This window comes from Halichoerus grypus, chromosome 9, assembly GCF_964656455.1.
Source record: "Halichoerus grypus chromosome 9, mHalGry1.hap1.1, whole genome shotgun sequence".
NCBI classification, from domain to species: Eukaryota; Metazoa; Chordata; class Mammalia; order Carnivora; family Phocidae; genus Halichoerus; species Halichoerus grypus.
In genome coordinates, this window is record NC_135720.1 from 144762216 (window position 1) to 144781674 (window position 19459).

General features: G+C 38.6%; 1 protein-coding gene across 1 annotated transcript; it reads right to left on the bottom strand.

Moving 5' to 3' along the window:
* Positions 1 to 6473: 6473 nt before the first annotated feature.
* Positions 6474 to 9742, bottom strand: LOC118547696 (olfactory receptor 2H2-like). The gene is made up of 2 exons (XM_036111279.2): positions 9458 to 9742; positions 6474 to 7590 (listed from the first exon to the last, which is right to left on the bottom strand). The coding sequence occupies exon 2, from the start codon at positions 7541 to 7543 to the stop codon at positions 6599 to 6601; it is 945 nt and encodes a 314-aa protein (XP_035967172.1). The 5' UTR covers positions 7544 to 7590; positions 9458 to 9742; the 3' UTR covers positions 6474 to 6598.
* Positions 9743 to 19459: the final 9717 nt, after the last annotated feature.

A 19459-nucleotide genomic window follows, 5' to 3' on the forward strand; every position in this document is an offset into this window, starting at 1 on the left:
ATTTACAATAGCACCAAAAACCATAAGATACCTCGGAATAAACCTAACCAAAGAGGTAAAGGTTCTATACTCTAGGAACTACAGAACACTCATGAAAGAAATTGAAGAAGACACAAAAAGATGGAAAAACACTCCATGCTCATGGATCAGAAGAATAAACATTGTTAAAATGTCTATGCTACACAGAGCAATCTATACCTTCAATGCCATCCCGATCAAAATGCCAATGACATTTTTCAAAGTGCTGGAACAAGCAATCCTAAAATTTGTATGGAATCAGAAAAGACCCCGAATCGCCAAGGAAATGTTGAAAAAGAAAAACAAAGCTGATGGATGTTGCCCGATTTCAAGCTATATTACAAAGCAATCATCACCAAGACAGCATGGTACTAGCAGAAAAACAGACATATAGACCAATGGAACACAATAGAGAGCCCAGATATGGACCCTCAACTCTATGGTCAAATAATCTTTGACAAAGCAGGAAAAAACATGCAATGGAAAAAAGACAGTCTCTTCAATAAATGCTGCTGGGAAAATTGGACAGCCACATGCAGAAGAATGAAACTCAATCATTCTCTAACACCATACACAAAGATAAACTCAAAATGGATGAAAGACCTCAATGTGAGACAGGAATCCATCAAAATCCTAGAGGAGAACATAGGCAGTAACCTCTTTGACATTGCCCACAGCAACTTCTTTCAAGATACATCTCCAAAGGCTAGTGAAACAAAAGCAAAAATGAACTTTTGGGACTTCATCAAGATAAAAAGCTTCTGCACAGCAAAGGAAACAGTCAACAAAACCAAGAGGCAACCCACAGAATGGGAGAAGATATTTGCAAATGACACTACAGATAAAGGACTGGTATCCAAGATCTATAAAAAACTTCTCAAACTCAACACCCAAAAAACAAATAATCAAGTCAAGAAATGGGCAAAAAAGACATGAACAGACCCTTCTCTGAAGAAGACATACAAATGGCTAACAGACAGATGAACAAATGTTTGTCATCATTAGCCATCAGGGAAATTCAAATCATAACCACACTGAGGTACCACCTTACACCAGTTAGAATGGCAAAAATTGACAGGGCAAGAAACTACAAATATTGGAGAGATTGTGAAGAAAGGGGAACCCTCTTACACTGTTGGTGGGAATGCTAGTTGTTACAGCTACTTTGGAAACAGTGTGGAGGTGCCTCAAAAAATTAAAAATAGAGCTACCCTATGACCCAGCAATTGCATTCCTGGGTATTTACCCCAAAGACACAGATGTAGTGAAAAGAAGGGCCATATGCACCCCAATGTTCATAGCAGCAATGTCCGCAATAGCCAAACTGTGGAAAGAGCCGAGATGCCCTTCAACCGATGAATGGATAAAGAAGATGTGGTCCATATATACAATGGAATGTTACTCAGCCATCAGAAAGGATGAATACCCAACTTTTACATCAACATGGATGGGACTGGAGGAGATTATGCTAAGTGAAATAAGTCAAGCAGAGAAAGTCAATTATCATATGGTTTCACTTCTTTGTGGAACATAAAGAATAGCATGGAGGACATTAGGAGAAGGAAGGGAAAAATGAAGGGTGGGAAATCGGAGGTAGAGACGAACCATGAGAGACTATGGACTCTGAGAAACAAACTGAGGGTTTTAGAGGGTAGGGTGGAGGGGGGATTGGTTAGCCCAGTGATGGGTATTAAGGAGGGCACATACTGCATGGAGCACTGGGTGTTATACGAAAACAATGAAGTGTGGATCACCACATCAAAAACTAATGATGTATTGTATGGTGACTAACATAATATAATAAAATAAAAAAATATATATATAAAAATTAAAATTTAATTCATTTCTATTCCTTCCATGCAGGAATAACCAATGTACATATTTGGTTTATTTTATTTTAGCCTTTTGCTTTCTGCTTACTACATACACACACACACACACACACACACACACACACACACGCACTCAAGTCCCTTCTCATGACAGATTATGTTGTCAAAACATATATATTATTTTGAAAGCAGTTCAAAATATATTTAAAAAATCAAAAACTAATAATGTACTATATGTTGGTTAATTGAACATAATAATAATTTTAAAAAGTACCAAAAATGCATCTTCTCGAATATTTAATGTTTGTTTTAAATATCTACCTTGTCATGAATTAACTTATCATCCATGTTTTCGTTATTAAATACTGCTGAATGTTAATAATAGTGAGAAATTCTTTGCTAACTTTGATCCTCAAACCCTCTACCCTTTGGTTTCAAAGAGGCTTTGAAGTGCGTTCTCTTCAGCACCAGCTCTGACAGCGGCACCAACCATAGGATAACCACCATTCACTGGATTCTGAATATATAAAAGGGCAGCTCAAGCTCCTTCAATGTTTGACCTTAAAAGCCACCCATGTACTATTGTTCTCATTCTACACATGTGGAGACCAAGGAACAGAGGCTGGAGCTTCTCACCCCCAGGAGTCAGCAAGGACCAGCATCGGCCACAAATTCCAGAAAGTTTATTCCGTTAATTCTGATTCCCTGCGTCCTCTTTCCCCAGGATAAATAAGAGTGAAAAGACCAGAGAATGTCTCTGCTGGGAAGGGACAGCCTTGGTGTCCAGGCTTCTTCCTAACGTGTGAGACTTTTTTGAAGGGGTGATTTTCTTTTTTGAAAGCCTCTCCTTTGGTTTTAATCAGCATATGCAATGTAAACAGTAATTTCTGATTTCTATTTAAGAGTAGTCCCAAAGAAAACCTAAATACATTTGCCTACTATCTTTAAAGTACACACATAAACTGTTTACCTCTTGTTTACATAAAAATCCAGTCACCAGCGTGTTGTCTTAGAGCAAAATTCTCAAACAAATAGATTTTTAGAATGTGCTAAAAAGTTTGATTCAATAATGGATGAACCGGCAGAAGATCAAAGCCAGGTGGCCCAGGGCTGAACAATAAGGAAATATAGGCAGAGAGAGAAAGAGAGTTTGAAAAGGAATTTATTAATTTTATAAGTCTTAGAGTTATTTTCTATACCAAGTTACAAAATTATAACATATCATCAGCCTCTCTAGGTCTGCCTGTCTCTTTACAGAACGGACAACCAGGGCTTGGTTTGCCAATTGTCAGCAGAGGGCCAGATCTGACCTGCTGCCTGTTTGTGTAAATAAGGTTTAATTGAAGCCCAACGAGCCCCTCATTGACACACTGCCTAGGGGCTGCTTTTCTGCTGTGCCTGCAGAGTTTAGTGCTTGCTGCAGAGATCTCAGCCACTAGGTGCCTGCCCCTTACAGGAAACCTCCACACATAACAAACATACCAAGGACATGCACGGTGTGGAAATTTTTGGATCCTGATTTGAACAAACCAAAGATAAAAAGACATCTTTAAGACAGTTAAGAAAATATAAACATGGGCTGATGGATTATAATAAGGAAATATTGTTCATTTTCATTCTAAATTATTTACATTTGCAATGATACGATGCCTGTGATTTACTTTTTTTTTTTTTAAGTTACAGCAAAAAAACTGTGGGAGGAAATATTTGAAACAAAATTGGCGTGATGTTGATAATTGTTAATGTTTACTTGCTGTGTCCCTGGGTTTATCTTACCTTCTCCTACCTCTGTTTACTATGCCTGAAATGTTCACACATAAAGAACAGTCACACTTTGTCCATCATGTGGACATCTTGATTTCATTTTTCTCAGATAAAATGCTTCTATGCATTTAACTTTTGAAATGTGTTCAGACTTGCTTTGTTATTCACTATGTGGTCAGCCTGTTGTGGATGTTCTGTGTATGCTTGAAAAATGATCATGTGTGCTTGTTAGCTGTAGTCTTCTCTCTGTATTTATGAGGTGAATTTTGCTGTGTTGTTCATACTTCCTGCATACTCCCTCACTCATGTGTGTGTCTTTTCTACCAGTGATTCATCCAACTCCAGCTGTGGATTTCTCTAGTGCCTTTGCTATTTGTCCGATTTTGCTTCATATTTTGAAGCTGTGTTACAGGATGTTACAGGGTGTATGTAAGTCCAGGAGTATTAGAACTTCCAAGTTGATTAAATATGCTATCAGGATGAGACTTCCTCTTTATTCCTGGTAATAGTTCTCCCCTTAAACTCTCCTTCATCTGGTATTAGCATGACTGTGCGGGCTTTCTTTTGGCCACCATCTAGGGTATGTCTTTTTGTATCCTTTACACTCATCCCCAAATGTAGTTTTTATCTTAGTCTCCAAAAAAATGTACTATGAAAATATTTGTGTTTATTTGGACAGTTTAAGCCATTTATGTTTATATAATTTATAATAAAATTTATACACATACTTTAATATAATTTATGTAATTGCTGGAGTTGATAGCTACTATTTTTCTATGTGATTTCTATTTGTCTGATTTATTGCTTGCTTCTTCTTCTATTGCAATTATATTTTTATAATTAATCAAATAGTTTTATGATACTTTCCTCACCTACATGCTTGTTAACAATACATTAGTGTATTATTCTTCTAGTGGCTATCTTAGACATTCCAAGATACATCTTTGATCTGTGATAGGCTGAAGTAAGTTAGTGCTTTTACCAATAAATTTGTTTTCTCCATTAAGTGATTCTGGCTGATTTCCAGTCTATGCTGTTAAATGAAAAAAAATAACCCCTAGGATAGACAGGGCCAAATCTTTCAGACCTACCAGGTGAAAATGACAAACCGATGATTTTAAAGGATTTTTCTAGGATTATATTCACTGATCACATAGAGTAAAATAAGAAATCAATAACAATATAAGAGCCCCCCAAAAAGAGATATCATTCACAAAATCACAGTCAAACATCCCATGAGTTTGGATTCTACAAACCACATTCCTAAATAATTTCGAGTTACAGAGTCAATAGAAATTAAACTTACAAAGCATTTAAACTAAACTTTCACAAAAATACATAATGTGTGGCTTGCAACAGTACTTAAAGGGTGTTTATAGATTTAAATGCAGAAAAATTTTGCATTCTCAATTAATTTTTGTAGTTTTTAATGGGCACACCTTTTCACAGAAGGATTCCATGGGTAGTTACCAACCACACAGGATCACTAGTATGAAAGTTCATAAAAACTAGCATATAACCACAAGAATGTTTATTGCAGCATTGTTGCAAATAAAAAATTTGAAACAATATAAATATTCTTAACTAAATACAATGAGATACATGCATATAATTAATCTCAATACTTCTATGAATAGCTCTTAAAGAAACCAGTGTAGGTGATGCATAGAGTTTAATATTATTTCTGTAAATTTACAAACACCAATATTTATATATTTTTTTCTTTAAAATATTTTTAAATGTTTTTGGAAAAGTACAAAGAAACTGATAATCATACCTCTAGGTATAACTGCTAAAATGTAGAAAATATATGGAAAATAATAAAATTTTTCATCTTAGCGTGGACATAAGGATATCATTTTTATTAGTTTTTTCATTTATTGCCTACTTGAAATTATAAAATTTTAAATGATTTGGATAATGGATTTGGATTATGTCTAAGCAGGCTCCAGAATTAAAGCCAATAAGGATTTTGATAATATTTTGTAAATCAGTAACTTCTGTGAATCTAGGGAAAACAAGGCTAATATTTTCAAATTTTAAAAATTACCAACATCTTCAAGTATGTTATTAGAACACGTAAAAACTTTATATTTAATATAAAGAAAACAATTTTATAAATTCTATGCAGTTATAATATCAATCAAAGGGAATATTACATGTGACAAAGACAATCTTTTTTTTTGGTAGGTAAATCTGCTTACTTTTGTGAGATTTAAATATCCGTATTTAATGACAGTACTTAAAATATGTTTGCATATTTGTCTTAGATTCAGATACAGCGTTAAAGGGTCACTCAAAGGAGATTGAGACCTACTCTGTGGTGACAAGAGATGCATAATAGAGAATTATTGAGTCTCATGGCCCATTTTCCTTGGTGGCTTTCTCTGTGGGTGGGAGAGGTCAGAAAAAATCCCTGAGTATACTTGGTCCCAGATGCTCTTCCGCATGCACAAGAGTCAACAATACCCTACATAAGGCAAACTGTAAGGTAGCTGTGGGTTTGCAGGGCCCTTACACACAGGGGAGCTACTGATGGAATGAACAGCTGCTGCAGAGCCGTGTCCTCAGGTAGTCCCAAACTGGCACACTTGTGACCAGAGCTCTCCCTCCAGGAGCTGGAAGATTTACTTCTGTGATGAGACACTAGACTTGCCATAATTGTTCAGGCATGGCATTAGTTAATTACTAGAACAATAACTCCAGGATTTATGAAAGTATAATTCAGATACACATGCACATGCCTATAAACATTTATTTATTTATTCATAGAATCTTTAAAAAATAACCAGAAAAAAAGGCATGACACTTTCAGAAGGGAGGATAAGAAGGGTTTAGAATAGTAACTTCAGAATACCATTGAAAGGAAAATTCACACCTATTTTATTTAAGAGATTAAGCTATGATCCTTATAAATGAGATGAGAACAAATAATTAGATGATGTTGAAAGTCCTCAGTCTCTGGGGGACTGCATGAGTATATTTCACATTTCCCCCTGACGGGAGTCTCTGCTCAGCAATCTTCTCAGAGCCCACTTCACCTCTTTGTTTCTCAAGGTGTAAATCAGAGGATTGAGTGAGGGTGTCACTACAGTATAGAAGAGGGTGAGGAATTTACTGTGGTTCTGTGTGTAGTTGCTCTTGGGTTGGATGTAGACAGAAATTGAAGTCCCGAAAAACAAAACCACAACAAGGAGATGGGACCCACAGGTCCCAAATGCTTTCCTCCTGCCTTCCCCGGACTTTATCCTCAGCACACTCCCAGCGACGCACCCATAGGAGACCAGAATAAGCCCCAGAGGTATAACTAAGTAGAGGACACTTGCTACAGAGAGCTCATTTTCCAGGAAGGTTGTGTTCACACAGGCAATTTTAATCAGGGCAGGCTCCTCACACATAAAATCATCAACTCTGTGGTGGCTGCAGAGAGGCAACTGGAAAACGAGAATGGTCTGAACCGTGGACTCCACAAAACCACTGATCCAGGCCACAGCTGCAAGGTGCCAGAGAAGCTTCGGGTGCATGATAACGCCATAGTGGAGTGGTCGGCAGATGGCATTGAAGCGGTCGTAGGCCATCACAGCCAGAAGGACGCACTCCGTGGAGCCCAGCCCCAGGGCAACGTAGAGCTGGATCACACACCCAGTGTAGCTGATGGTCTTCTCAGGGCCCTTGAAATTCCACAGCATCTGTGGAATGATGCTGGTGGTGAAGCAGAGGTCCAGGAAGGAGAGATTAGACAGGAAGAAGTACATGGGCGTGTGGAGCTTGGGGTTCAAGTAGGAGACCAGTATGATTGCTGTGTTCCCCACCAGTGTCAGAACATATGTGATAGAGACAACCAGAAGGAGGATCGTCTCCAGCTGGGGCTGGTCAGAAAAACCCAGCAAGATAAAACCTGCTGGATTGCTAAAATTTGTCCCTTTCATTCCTTCTTAATTGTGAGTCACCTTTCTTTGTCATTCCTGTTCTATTCCTATGGGAAGAAAATCAGATATCATAACCATTGGAAAAATAACAAACTGACTAAAATGGGCATTTGGACACTGGACTTATAGAGAGAGAAACGACAGACAAGGATAAAATTATGCAAATAAAAAATATAATAAGTTAACTTGTTAGGTAGACAGACAAAACCCATAGTCATGAAAACATTAAAGGCTTTGAAAGGAAATACAGAAACATAGAATACACATTATAATCATTTACCGAAACAGATTTGAACTGTATATCAAACTATCTGAAGATAAAATACATAGACCATCAATGCACATGCTGTGAAAAAGCAAAGAAATTGAAAAGATGATTGTCTTATATATACAGATACATGATAGACAATACATGATAGATAAATTGAAAGATACATCTAGTGAGCAAGGATCTGAGAGAGAAGGTGTACAGAATTGGAGACACAAAGATTAGTTAGAATTTTCATACAGGAACAGCAAGACATGCTTATGATTAATATTCATTCTTTTCCTACGAAGCCAATAATGACTGACTTGATAGCGGCATTAAGGAGAACTTCTGTGATCTCCTGGGGCACCTGGGTGGCTCAGTCATTAAGCGTCTGCCTTCGGCTCAGGTCGTGATCCCAGGGTCCTGGGATCGAGCCCAGCGTCGGGCTCCCTGCTCCGCGGGAAGCCTGCTTCTTCCTCTCCCCTCCCCCTGCTTGTGTTCCCTCTCTCGCTGTGTCTCTCTCTGTCAAATATATAAATAAAATCTTTAAAAAAAAGAAAAAAAGGAGAACTTCTGTGATCTCCCTATTTGAGTCATAGGTCTACTGTTTTTATGAATACTGCTTTCTAGAAAATTCTAATTCATGGTCCCCCACAAGGAAGCTCTCTCCACAGACACCTATGGTCCATGTGCTTTAATATGCTTTCATTACAAGAGGACATGAATTCGGCCATCTAATGTAATCCACTGACATTTCATAAAATAAATTGTGTAAAATTCATCAGTGTCCTTTAAACTATTAGTTTGCACAGATTAGGAAATATAATTATAAACATTTGTCCCTCTGAATGGTGGGTTCTGGGGTTTCCAAAATGACTGTGGTAGATGGATTACCTGTGGGGTCCAGGTATTTTTTTACAAATAAAAAACAAATAAAAATCTCCAATGAAAATTTCTGATTTTCTCTTAAATACATTGACTAGAAAATAAAAACATATTTCTTAGCACCCTCAGCCCTTATACCTGATCTCACGCAATCATTACATAATTCAGTTTAAAGGGAATAAGTTGTTTATTTTCCTTGGCACCTGGGGCAACAATCAGTTGCATTTTGAACTTTTGTTGAGAGGAAACCATTATCAACCCTTCTTCCAGAATTGTGACAAAAGGAGGAAACTGATACTGGTAGTCACAGTGTTTAGCATTTGTTTCCCTGGCCAAGTACTTTGGTGCTAAAATCAAACCCTGAATACCCTGATGCCCCCAAAATGACCATGGCTTTAGCTGCTGGGCTTCCTTGCCCGTACAGTAAGGAGGGAAAGTTGGGGCTGCTGTGTGTCTATGACAAAGACAGTGGGTGAGTGGCCTCACGTCACGATGTTTTCCTGGGGCATTTCTGTTCCAAGAATAACCATTATTTTCCAAGGAGACTCCCACTGAAACAAACTCTGCTTTCACATTTCTCTTAACCAAGATGCTGATGAGGGGATTTACATCGGCAAAGAGAAGGAGGTAGGCACTTTTCCATGGCTAAAAATATAGTAAATGTTGGGCCACATGCACACCTGATTCTGTTCACTGCTAAAGGGAACCAGCTCTGGATTCCCTCCACTTATAAAATAAATTTCCTTTATTTTTTCCATACATGAGAAAAAAATCCCCACCTTCTAGAAGAATGACCATCCAGCTGTAGCAGCTGTTGGTGGTTGTGATGAAAAGTTCAATCCCTATCACAAATCTGGGACAGGCTCTGGAGAAACCACGTGTGGGCAGTCTGTCGGCTCAGCCTGTCCTACAGGTGGATGGAGGTTGGCTTGTTCACTCAGCACACATCTCTGGAGCTCCTTCCCAGGCGGCTTACCATCTATATCAGAGGAAGAGGCAGGTCTCTGGAGATAGAAGAGCCTCAGGGGCTTGTGCTTCTGTTTCACTGGAAGACAACTGATTGTATGCCACCTTCTGAACACACACACGGGTACGTACACACACACACGTACCCATAACAGGTGTCTCTGTTATCATAATGGCTATCTCTGTCATCAGAGACAGGATGGCAGATGGAGGGGCAGTCAGAATATACTTCAGCTCTACTCATCATGTACTGTGCAAGGCCAGGAAAGTCACTCACCTACTTTCTACAACATGGGTTGGTGTCTCCTTGCTGACACCAAGGTCGTCAGATTCCAGGGATTCTACAGGATGGGAAATGGGGCTATTGGGCTGTGAACATGTTTTTTCCTCCAGGAAAAGTGAAGAGTGACCCTAAAGAAAATTCAGGGATCAGCAGGGCTGCCTCTCCCACCACAGGCCTGGAGGAGGCGGGCAACGTTTCCCCTCTGCAGTCTCAAAGTGGGGGACCAGCTCTGTGGTGGACATTGCCTAGGCAGGGTGGCAACATGGCAGACACAGGGGCTGAGCACTGATGCCCCAGCCAGCCTGGAGGCCAGAGGGTCAAGACAAAGAGGATCATTCAAACCCTGAAAATCGAATGGAATTTGTCTCTTGTTTTCTTGGCATTCAGGCACTGCAAATAGGTTTGTGTAAACCATCTTTGAAACCATAAATAAAGCAATGAAGGTGGAAAACTGTTTCTGCTTTCTTGGTTGCAATGGCATTATTCCTGATGACAGGATTGCATTTATATTTGTGTTTTGGAATGTGTTGATCTGTTCATGTCATGGTTCATGGACATTATTGCTATTAAAAATAAATCTTAAAGATTTGGCCAAAAAAAATTAAAGTATGTAAATTATGTTATTTTCTCGAGGTGATGGAAATAATATTTTTATACTTGCATTTGATCTGAGTATTTGTTGAAATAGCTAAAATAGGACTTCTAATCACTAAAGCTAAAAACATCAATCTGGCATAAATTAATATTTTATGTTAAACACTTTTAGGAATATGCAGAATATGGGAATCTACATAGCATGATTTTCAAGTTTCCTGAGTGGAATTTATTAGTGAAATTTGAAACATCTGGCTCTAGACAGTAAAATTTCTTAATTTAGGGGACACTTACACACTCTTGGTAGGAATGTAAAATGGGGGGGCGGTGCCTGGGCTGGACTGAAATGGCTCAGTCATTTCAGTGTCTGAACTTGATCTCAGCTCAGGTCTTGATCTCAGGGTCATGAGTTCAAGCCCCATATTGGGCTCCACACTGGGCATGGATCCTACTTAAAAAAGAAAAAGAAAAAAGAATGTAAAATGGTACAGCCATTATGGAAACCAGTATGATAGTTACTCCAAATATTAAAATGGAACTCCCATATGATCCAGCAATCCATCCAACCCTTGGGTATATATCTGAAGACACTGATATCAGCAACACACTCTCATGTTCAAAGCAGCATTCTTCACCTCAGCCAAGATATGGAAGCAACCTAAATGTCCATGAGTAGATGAAAGGATAAAGTAGGTGTAGTTGATACACACACACACACACACACACAGGAATATTACTTAACCACGAGAAGGTGGTGATCCTGCCATTTGTGACAACGTGTATGAATCAGGAGGGCTTTATGCTAAATGAAATAAGTCATACGGAGAAAGACAAACACTGTATGGTATCACTTATATGTGGAATCTAAACAACAAAACAAACAAACAAAAAGGCTGATTTCATAGACACAGAGAACAAAAGGGTGGTTTCCGTGGCTGCGAGGAGGGGGAAATGGAGTAATGCAGGTCAAAGGGCACGAATTTTGAGTGATGAAAGATCAGTTCTACTGAGCTAATGTCAGCATGTGATAACAGGTGGCAACGCAGCACTGCCGAGATGAGAGTGCTGGGAGCAGAACTTAGGGCCCTCACCACACACACACACACGGAGGTAGCTCTGCTAACCAGGTGAGGGGATGGGTGTGTCATCCTGACCTTGGTAATCACTCCATAGTGTATATTAAGTCATCACGTTGTGCACTTTACACGCAGGTCTCCCTGACCTATGGCAGGGGTATACCTGATACACCCATCAGAAGTTGAAAATATTGTAAATCAAAAATGCATTGAATGCATCTAACCTTCCAAACATCACAGCTCAGGATGCTTACAGGAGCCCTCAGTTGGGCAAAAAGTTCTCACACAAGCCTGTTTTATGAGAAAGTACTAAGTATCTCCTGTAGCACATTGCAGACTGTACTGAGGGTGACAAACAGGATGCTGTGGGGTGCAGATTGGTTGTGAGTGAATCAGTCCTTGACCTTCAGGATCACAGCGCTGACAGAGCTGCCCCTGCTCACCATCACAAGAGAGGATCGTAGGGGGCGGGTCACCAGCCTGGGAGAAGATCCAAATTCAAAATTCTAAGTGCAATTTCTACTGAATGTGTATCCCTTTTGCACTATCGTAATGTTGAAAACTGTTAAGTTGAATCATCCTAAATTGGGATCTATCAGTGTATACAGTTATATTTGTCAATTATTCCTCAATAAAATTAGAAAAATAAAATTTTAGAACTTTATTCACCCATTTCAGACAAAATTTTGCTTTTTGAAATATAAACATACCTGAATAAAATGACAAATGCAGCTTTCATTACTCCAAAAAGTGAATGACTCAATGCCATACTGACTTAAAAGAAAATTTGGGTGACTGGTAAAAGAAAATAATGATGACATTATTAAAAAAAAAAAAAAAAGGTAAGTGAAGAGATATGGTGAAATATGTTACAAGCCAGACTGTTTTTATTGTGCAGAAGAATGTAAAATGGGTGACAAATACATATTTTGCCTTTTCATGATTTTACCAAATGCCAATGCCTTGTCTTTAACTAAATGGTTATGTGTAGGTAAGTTGTACCTTAATATTTACCTTATTTTATCTAAATATTTTTATTGAAATGGTTTATCATTTTCTATTTTTTAATTTAAATTCAATTAATTAACATAAAGGGCTGGTATCCAAGATCTATAAAGAACTTCTCAAACTCAAGACCCAAAAAATAAATAATCAAGTCAAAAAATGGGCAGAAGACATGAAAAGACACTTCTCCAAAGAAGACATACAAATGGCTAACAGACACATGAAAAAATGTTCATCATCATTAGCCATCAGGGAAATTCAAATCAAAACCACACTGAGATACCACCTTACACCAGTTAGAATGGCAAAAATTGACAGGGGAAGAAACAACAAATGTTAGAGAGGTTGTGGTGAAAGGGGAACCCTCTTACACTGTTGGTGGGAATGCAAGTTGGTACAGCCACTTTGGAAAACAGTGTGGAGTTCCCTCAAAACTTTAAAAATAGAGCTACCCTATGACCCAGCAATTGCACTCCTGGGTATTTACCCCAAAGACACAGATGTAGTGAAAAGAAGGGCCATATGCACCCCAATGTTCACAGCAGCAATGTCCACAATAGCCAAACTGTGGAAAGAGCCGAGATGCCCTTCAACCGATGAATGGATAAAGAAGATGTGGTCCATATATACAATGGAATGTTACTCAGCCATCAGAAAGGATGAATACCCAACTTTTACATTAACACGGATAGGACTGGAGGAGATTATTCTAAGTGAAATAAGTCAAGCAGAGAAAGTCAATTATCATACAGTTTCACTTATTTGTGGAACATAAGGAATAGCATGGAGGACATTTGGAGAAGGAAGGGAAAAATGAAGGGGGGGAAATCAGAGGGAGAGATGAACCCAGAAAGACTATGGACTCTGAGAAACAGGGTTTTAGAGGGGAGTGGGGAGGGTGGATTTGTTAGTCCGGTGATGGGTATTAAGGAGGGCAGGTACTGCATGGAGCACTGGGTGTTACACGAAGACAATGGATTGTGGATCACCACATCAGAAACCAATGATGTATTATATGGTGACTAATATAACATAATAAAATTTAAAAAAATAAATAAAAAACAGATCTCTTTTAATATTTCTTGTATGGCTGGTTTGGTGATTACAAATTCTTTTAGTTTCTATTTGTCCTGGAAGCTTTTTATCTCTCCTTCAATTTTGAATGACAGCCTATCTGGATAACGTATTCCTGGCTGCACATTTTACTCATTTAGCACCCTGAATATACCATGCCTGTCCTTTCAGGCCTGCCAGGTCTCTGTGGATATGTTTGCTGCCAGTCTCATGTTTCTTCCCTTATAGGATAAGAACCCCTTGTCCAGAGCTGCTTTCAGGGTTTTCTCTGTCTCTGAGATTTTCAAGTTTCCCTATTATATGTCAGGGTGTTGACCTATTTTTATTGATTTTCAGGGGACATTCTCTGTGTCTCCTGGACTTGGATGCCTGTTTCCTTCCCCAGATTAAGGAAGTTCTCCTCTATCATTTGCTCCAATATACCTTCTGCCCCTCTCTCTTTCCTCCTCTTCTGGGATCCCAATTATTTTAATATTGTTTCATTTTATGATATCACTTATCTCTTGAATTCTCCTCTTGTGATCCAGTAATTGTTTCTCTCTTTTTCTCAGCTTCTTTATTCTCCATCATTTTGTCTTCTATATCCCTAATTCTCTCTCTTCTGCCTCATTTATCCCACCCGTAAGAGACTCCATTTTTTTTTGCATCTCATTAATAGCCTTTTTTATTTTGACTTGATTAGATTTTAGTTCTTTTATTTCTACAGAAAGGAGAGTGTCTCCCTCTAGTGTCTTCTATGCTTTTTTCAAGCCCAACTAGTATCTTTGTAATCATTATTCTGAACTCTAGTTCCAACATCTTACTTATGCCCATACTGATTAAGTCCCTGGCAGTCAGTACTGCCTCTTGTTCTCTTTTTTGAGGTGAGTTTTCTATCTTGTCATTCTGTCCAGATAAGAATAGATGAACAAGAGAGCCAAATACTAAAATGGCAATGAATCCAGAGAAATATACACTAAACAAATCAGAAGACTCCTGAAATCAAAAGAAGAGAGAGAGTGAGAATATAATCAGACAGGTGAACAGAATAGAGCAATGCACTGGATCCTGTGTGTATTTTGGTCCATTTCTTAGAAAACTATATCCCAAAATTGTAAAGAAAGAAAAACTTCTATATGTACAAAAATAAAATTAAATACAGTGAAAGGATAGAATGTAAATGTAAAAACTAAAATTAAAAGACAAAAATAAAAGAAGGAATATAAACAGGTGGACAGAGCAGAGCAATACACTATATCCTGAGTGTAAAATTAAAATTGAAAGACTAAAGAATCATGGGGAAATACCATGAATTCTATATGCTGTTTTCCCCTAGCACTGGAGCTTTGCAGTTTTCAATGCTCAGGAAATGTGGTCTTCACTGGATGTTCTTGCTGATCTTCTGGGGGAGGGAACTGTTGAGTTGATTCTCAAGCATCTGTGATTGTACCACCCTTGCCAAGGGGCCAGGCTGAGTAATCTGCTCTGGATTGCTCTATGTGGCTTTTGTTTCCTGAAGGCTTTCACATAGCTAGAGGATGAGAATGAAAATGGTGGCATCTTGCTCACTCTCTTTCACCCCAGACCTTACTGTGTAGCCTTAGGCCTTTGACCTACCAGATTTTCAATCACTGGATGCTAGAGGAGCAAGTTACCGTGCTAAGAAGAAACAGGTAAAATAGAGTCAGAACAGATGGGCAGATCATTATCAGATAGAAATTAAAAGTCTCTGAGGACTGGTTACAATGTCTAGGGGAGGAGGCAAGATGGCAGAGTAGGGAACCCCCATTTCAACTGGTCCCCTGAATTTAACTGGATATCTATCAAGCCATTTTAAACACCCACAAAATCAGCCTGAGATGTAAGAATATATCTGGAACTCTACAAGCAGAAAAGCAACTGCTTTTTGCAAGGTAAGATGTGTGGCATCATGAATCTGTGGAGAGATATCAGAAGATAAACAGAATGGGGAGGGAGCCTGCATAAGCTGCCCCCTGGAAAATGATATAGCACCAGAGTGGATAATCAGAACCTTAGAAATCTCCTCTAGTGAGAGACATCCTTTTCTGAAGGGGAGCTCTGGAAATGAAAAGGCAGAATTTTAGATCTCGGGATACAAGGAACAACAGAGAAAAAGGGGGTTCTGGAACCAGTAGAGTACCTAAAAACTGGAGCCAGGAAGCAGTCTGAAAAAATCTGGAACCTGTGCCCATGATGGGGCAAAAACTCACAGACCAGTAGCAGCCCAGAAAGGGCTTTAGAGCAGCACCCAGACATGATCCAGGAGCTTTGGGTGTATGCACGAGCCTGTGGCCACTCCCGCTTTTAGAATTACAATGCGGGCACACCTCCGGAGGCTGCAGTTTCCAGTGGCACATAAAGAAGTGGAGACTATTTGACCTGAAGGGTTTATTAAAGAGGACAGATTGTGATCTTTCTGCTCTGAGCCAGAGGTTTGGATGTGGCCATTTTTGCTCAGATCCTCTAAAGAGGCAGGGGAGGGCCTGTTTCCTCTAAGCCCATCCCCCTGACAGGGTGTGGGACAACTCAACCCAGGCAGGGTTACCTGAGAAACAGCGGGCAGGCCCCTCCCCCAGAAGACAGGCTGGAAGAACAGGTGGATGACAAGCCTATGGATACTATAAGACTGTAAAATCCCAACACCAAGGGAAAATTGTATATTGAGCTCCAGATGTGGTATTATGACTCATTTATTTCTCAGATAAAATTTCCCTTTTCTTTTCATTCCTTTTTTTTCTTATGCTTTTTCTCTGTTTTTTTTTTCTATTTACCCTTTTCTCATTTCAACTAGATGTTTATTATATCAACATATTTCATAGGCGCTTTTAACTTGTATTTTTACACACCTATATTTCTTATAGATATATGCCTTATTGTAGTGCTTTTTCCATTATTCAATTTTACCTTTATATATATACAAGTTTTACTTTCCTTGTAATTTTGGGACATAGTGTGCTCTAACACACAGACCAAAATACACCCAGGAACAACTGAAACACCCTGCTTTGTCCACATGAAGATTATAGCCCCCATTCTCCTCCTCCCATATTTTTAATTTTATAATTTTTAATTTTATTCCTGTGTTTAATATTGGCTTTTTTTTCCCATGATGGTTTTTGCCCTCTCCAGATTTTGTTAGGATGCATCTTGCTTGGGTCATGGTTGATATTTTGGACTCTGTTCACTCATTCAACCATCCCTCAACAGAATGATTAGGAGGAGGAACTCTCAAAAAGAAAAGAACCAGGGCAATGTCCTCTGCCACAGAACTAATGGATATGGATATGAGCAAGATGTCAGAGAAAGATTTCAGGATAGCAATCATAAAGTCAATAGCAAGGCTTAAAAAAATCATTAGTGACGATATAAGATCTCTAAGAGCAGAAATGAGATCTAATCAGGCCAAACTAAAAAATGCTATGAATGAGATGCAGTCTAAACTGGATACTCTAGCAGCCAGGTTAAATGAGGCAGAAGAGAGAATCAGTGATCTAGACGATAAGCTGATGTAAAGGAAGGAAGTTAAGGAAAACAGAGATAGACTGCTAGTAGCACATGAGAAAAAGATTGGAGAGATTAATGATACCATGAAACGTTCCACTGTCAGAATGATTGGGATCCCCAAGGGGGTGGGGAAAGAGGACTAGAAGGTATATTTCAGCAAATCATAGCTGAGAACTTCCCTAATCTGGGGAAGGAAACAAGCATTCGTGTTCAAGAGGCAGAGAGGACCTCTCCCAAAATCAATAAAAATAGATCAACACCCCATCATATAATAGTGAAGTTTGCAAATCTTACAGCCAAATGATCTATCCTGAGAATAGCTAGGGAGGGGAGGTTCTTTACATGTGGAGGGAGGAACATCAGAATAACATCAGACCTGTCGACAGAGACCTGGCAAACCAGAAAAGGTTAGCAAGACATATTCATGGTACTAAATGAGAAGAACATACAGCCAAGAATAATTTATCCAGCAAGGGTGTCATTCAGAATGGATGGAGAGATGAAGAGCTTCCAGGACAGGCAGAAACTGAAAGAATATGTGACCACCAAGCCAGCCATGCAAGAAATATTAAGGGGGATTCTGTAAGTGAAGAGAGAACTCAAGAGTCACATAGACCAGAAAGAAACAGAGAAAATCTATAGGAACAGGGACTTTACAGGCAATACAATGGCAAAAAATTCATATCTTTCAATAGCTACTCTGAATGTAAATGGGCTGAATGCTCCCATGAAAAGACACAGGATTTCAGATTGGATAAAAAAGCAGGACCAAAAAAAAAAATAAATAAATAAAAAGCAGGACCCATCCATATACTGTCTACAAGAGATTCATTTTGAACCTAAAGACACCTCCAGATTGAAAGTGAGGGGTTGGAGAACAATTTGCCATGCTAATGGACCTCAAAAGTAAGCTGGGGTAGCAATCCTCATATCAGACAAATTAGATTTTAAACCAAAGACTGTAGTAAGAGATGTAGAGGGACACTATATCATACTTAAAGGGTCAATCCAACAAGAAGATCTAGCAACTGTAAATATCTATGCCTCCAACATGGGAACAGCCAATTGTATAAAACAATTAATAACCAAAATAAAGAAACATATTGATAATAATATACTAATAGTAGGAGACCTCAACACTCCAATCACAACAATGGACAGATCATCTAAGCAGAGGATCAACAAAAAAACAAGAGCTCTGAATGACACATTGGACCAGACGGACTTTGTAGATATATACAGAACATTCCATCCTAAAACAACAGAATACACATTCTTCTCAAGTACATATGGAACTTTCTCCAGAATATATCCCATATTGGGTCACAAATCAGGTCTCAACCATTACTAAAAGATTGAGATTATTCCCTGCATATTTTCAGACCACAATACTTTGAAACTGGAACTCAACTACAAGAAGAAATTTGGAAGAAACTCAAACACTTGGAGGTTAAAAAGCACCCTGCTAAAGAATGAATGGGTCAACCTGGAAATTAAAGAACTTAAACAATTCACACAAACCAATGAAAATGAAAATACATAGGTTCAATCTTATTGGATACTGCAAATGTAGTCCTAAGAGGGAAATACATAGCCATCAAAGGCTCACTCCAAAATTAGAAAAATCACAAATGCACAAACTAACCTTACACCTAAAGGAGCAGGAGAAAGAACAGCAAATAAAATCTAAACCAAGCAGGAGAAGAGAAATAATAAAGATTTGAGCAAAAATTGATGAAATAGAAACTAGAAGAACAGAACAGATCAACAAAACTAGAAGCTGGTTCTTTGAAAGAGTTAATAAGACTGATAAACCACTGGCCAGACTTATCCAAAAGAAAAGGGAAAGGACCCAAATCAATAAAATCATGAATGAAAGGGGAGAGATCATGACTAACACAAAGGAAATAGAAACAATGATTAGATATTACTACCAGGAACTATAAGCCAACAAATTAGGCAATCTGGAGGAAATGGATGCATTCCTGGAAACTTATAAACTACCAAGACTGAAACAGGAAGAAATAGAAAATCTGAATAGACAATAACCAGTAAGGAAATTGAAACAGTAATCAAAAACCTCCCAAGATTCTGATGGATTCCTGTCTCACATTGAGGTCTTTCATCCACTTTGAGTTTATCTTTGTGAATGGTGTTAGAGAATGGTCGAGTTTCATTCTTCTGCATGTGGCTGTCCAATTTTCCCAGCACCATTTATTGAAGAGACTGTCTTTTTTCCATTGTGTGTTTTTTCCTGCTTTGTCAAAGATTATTTGACC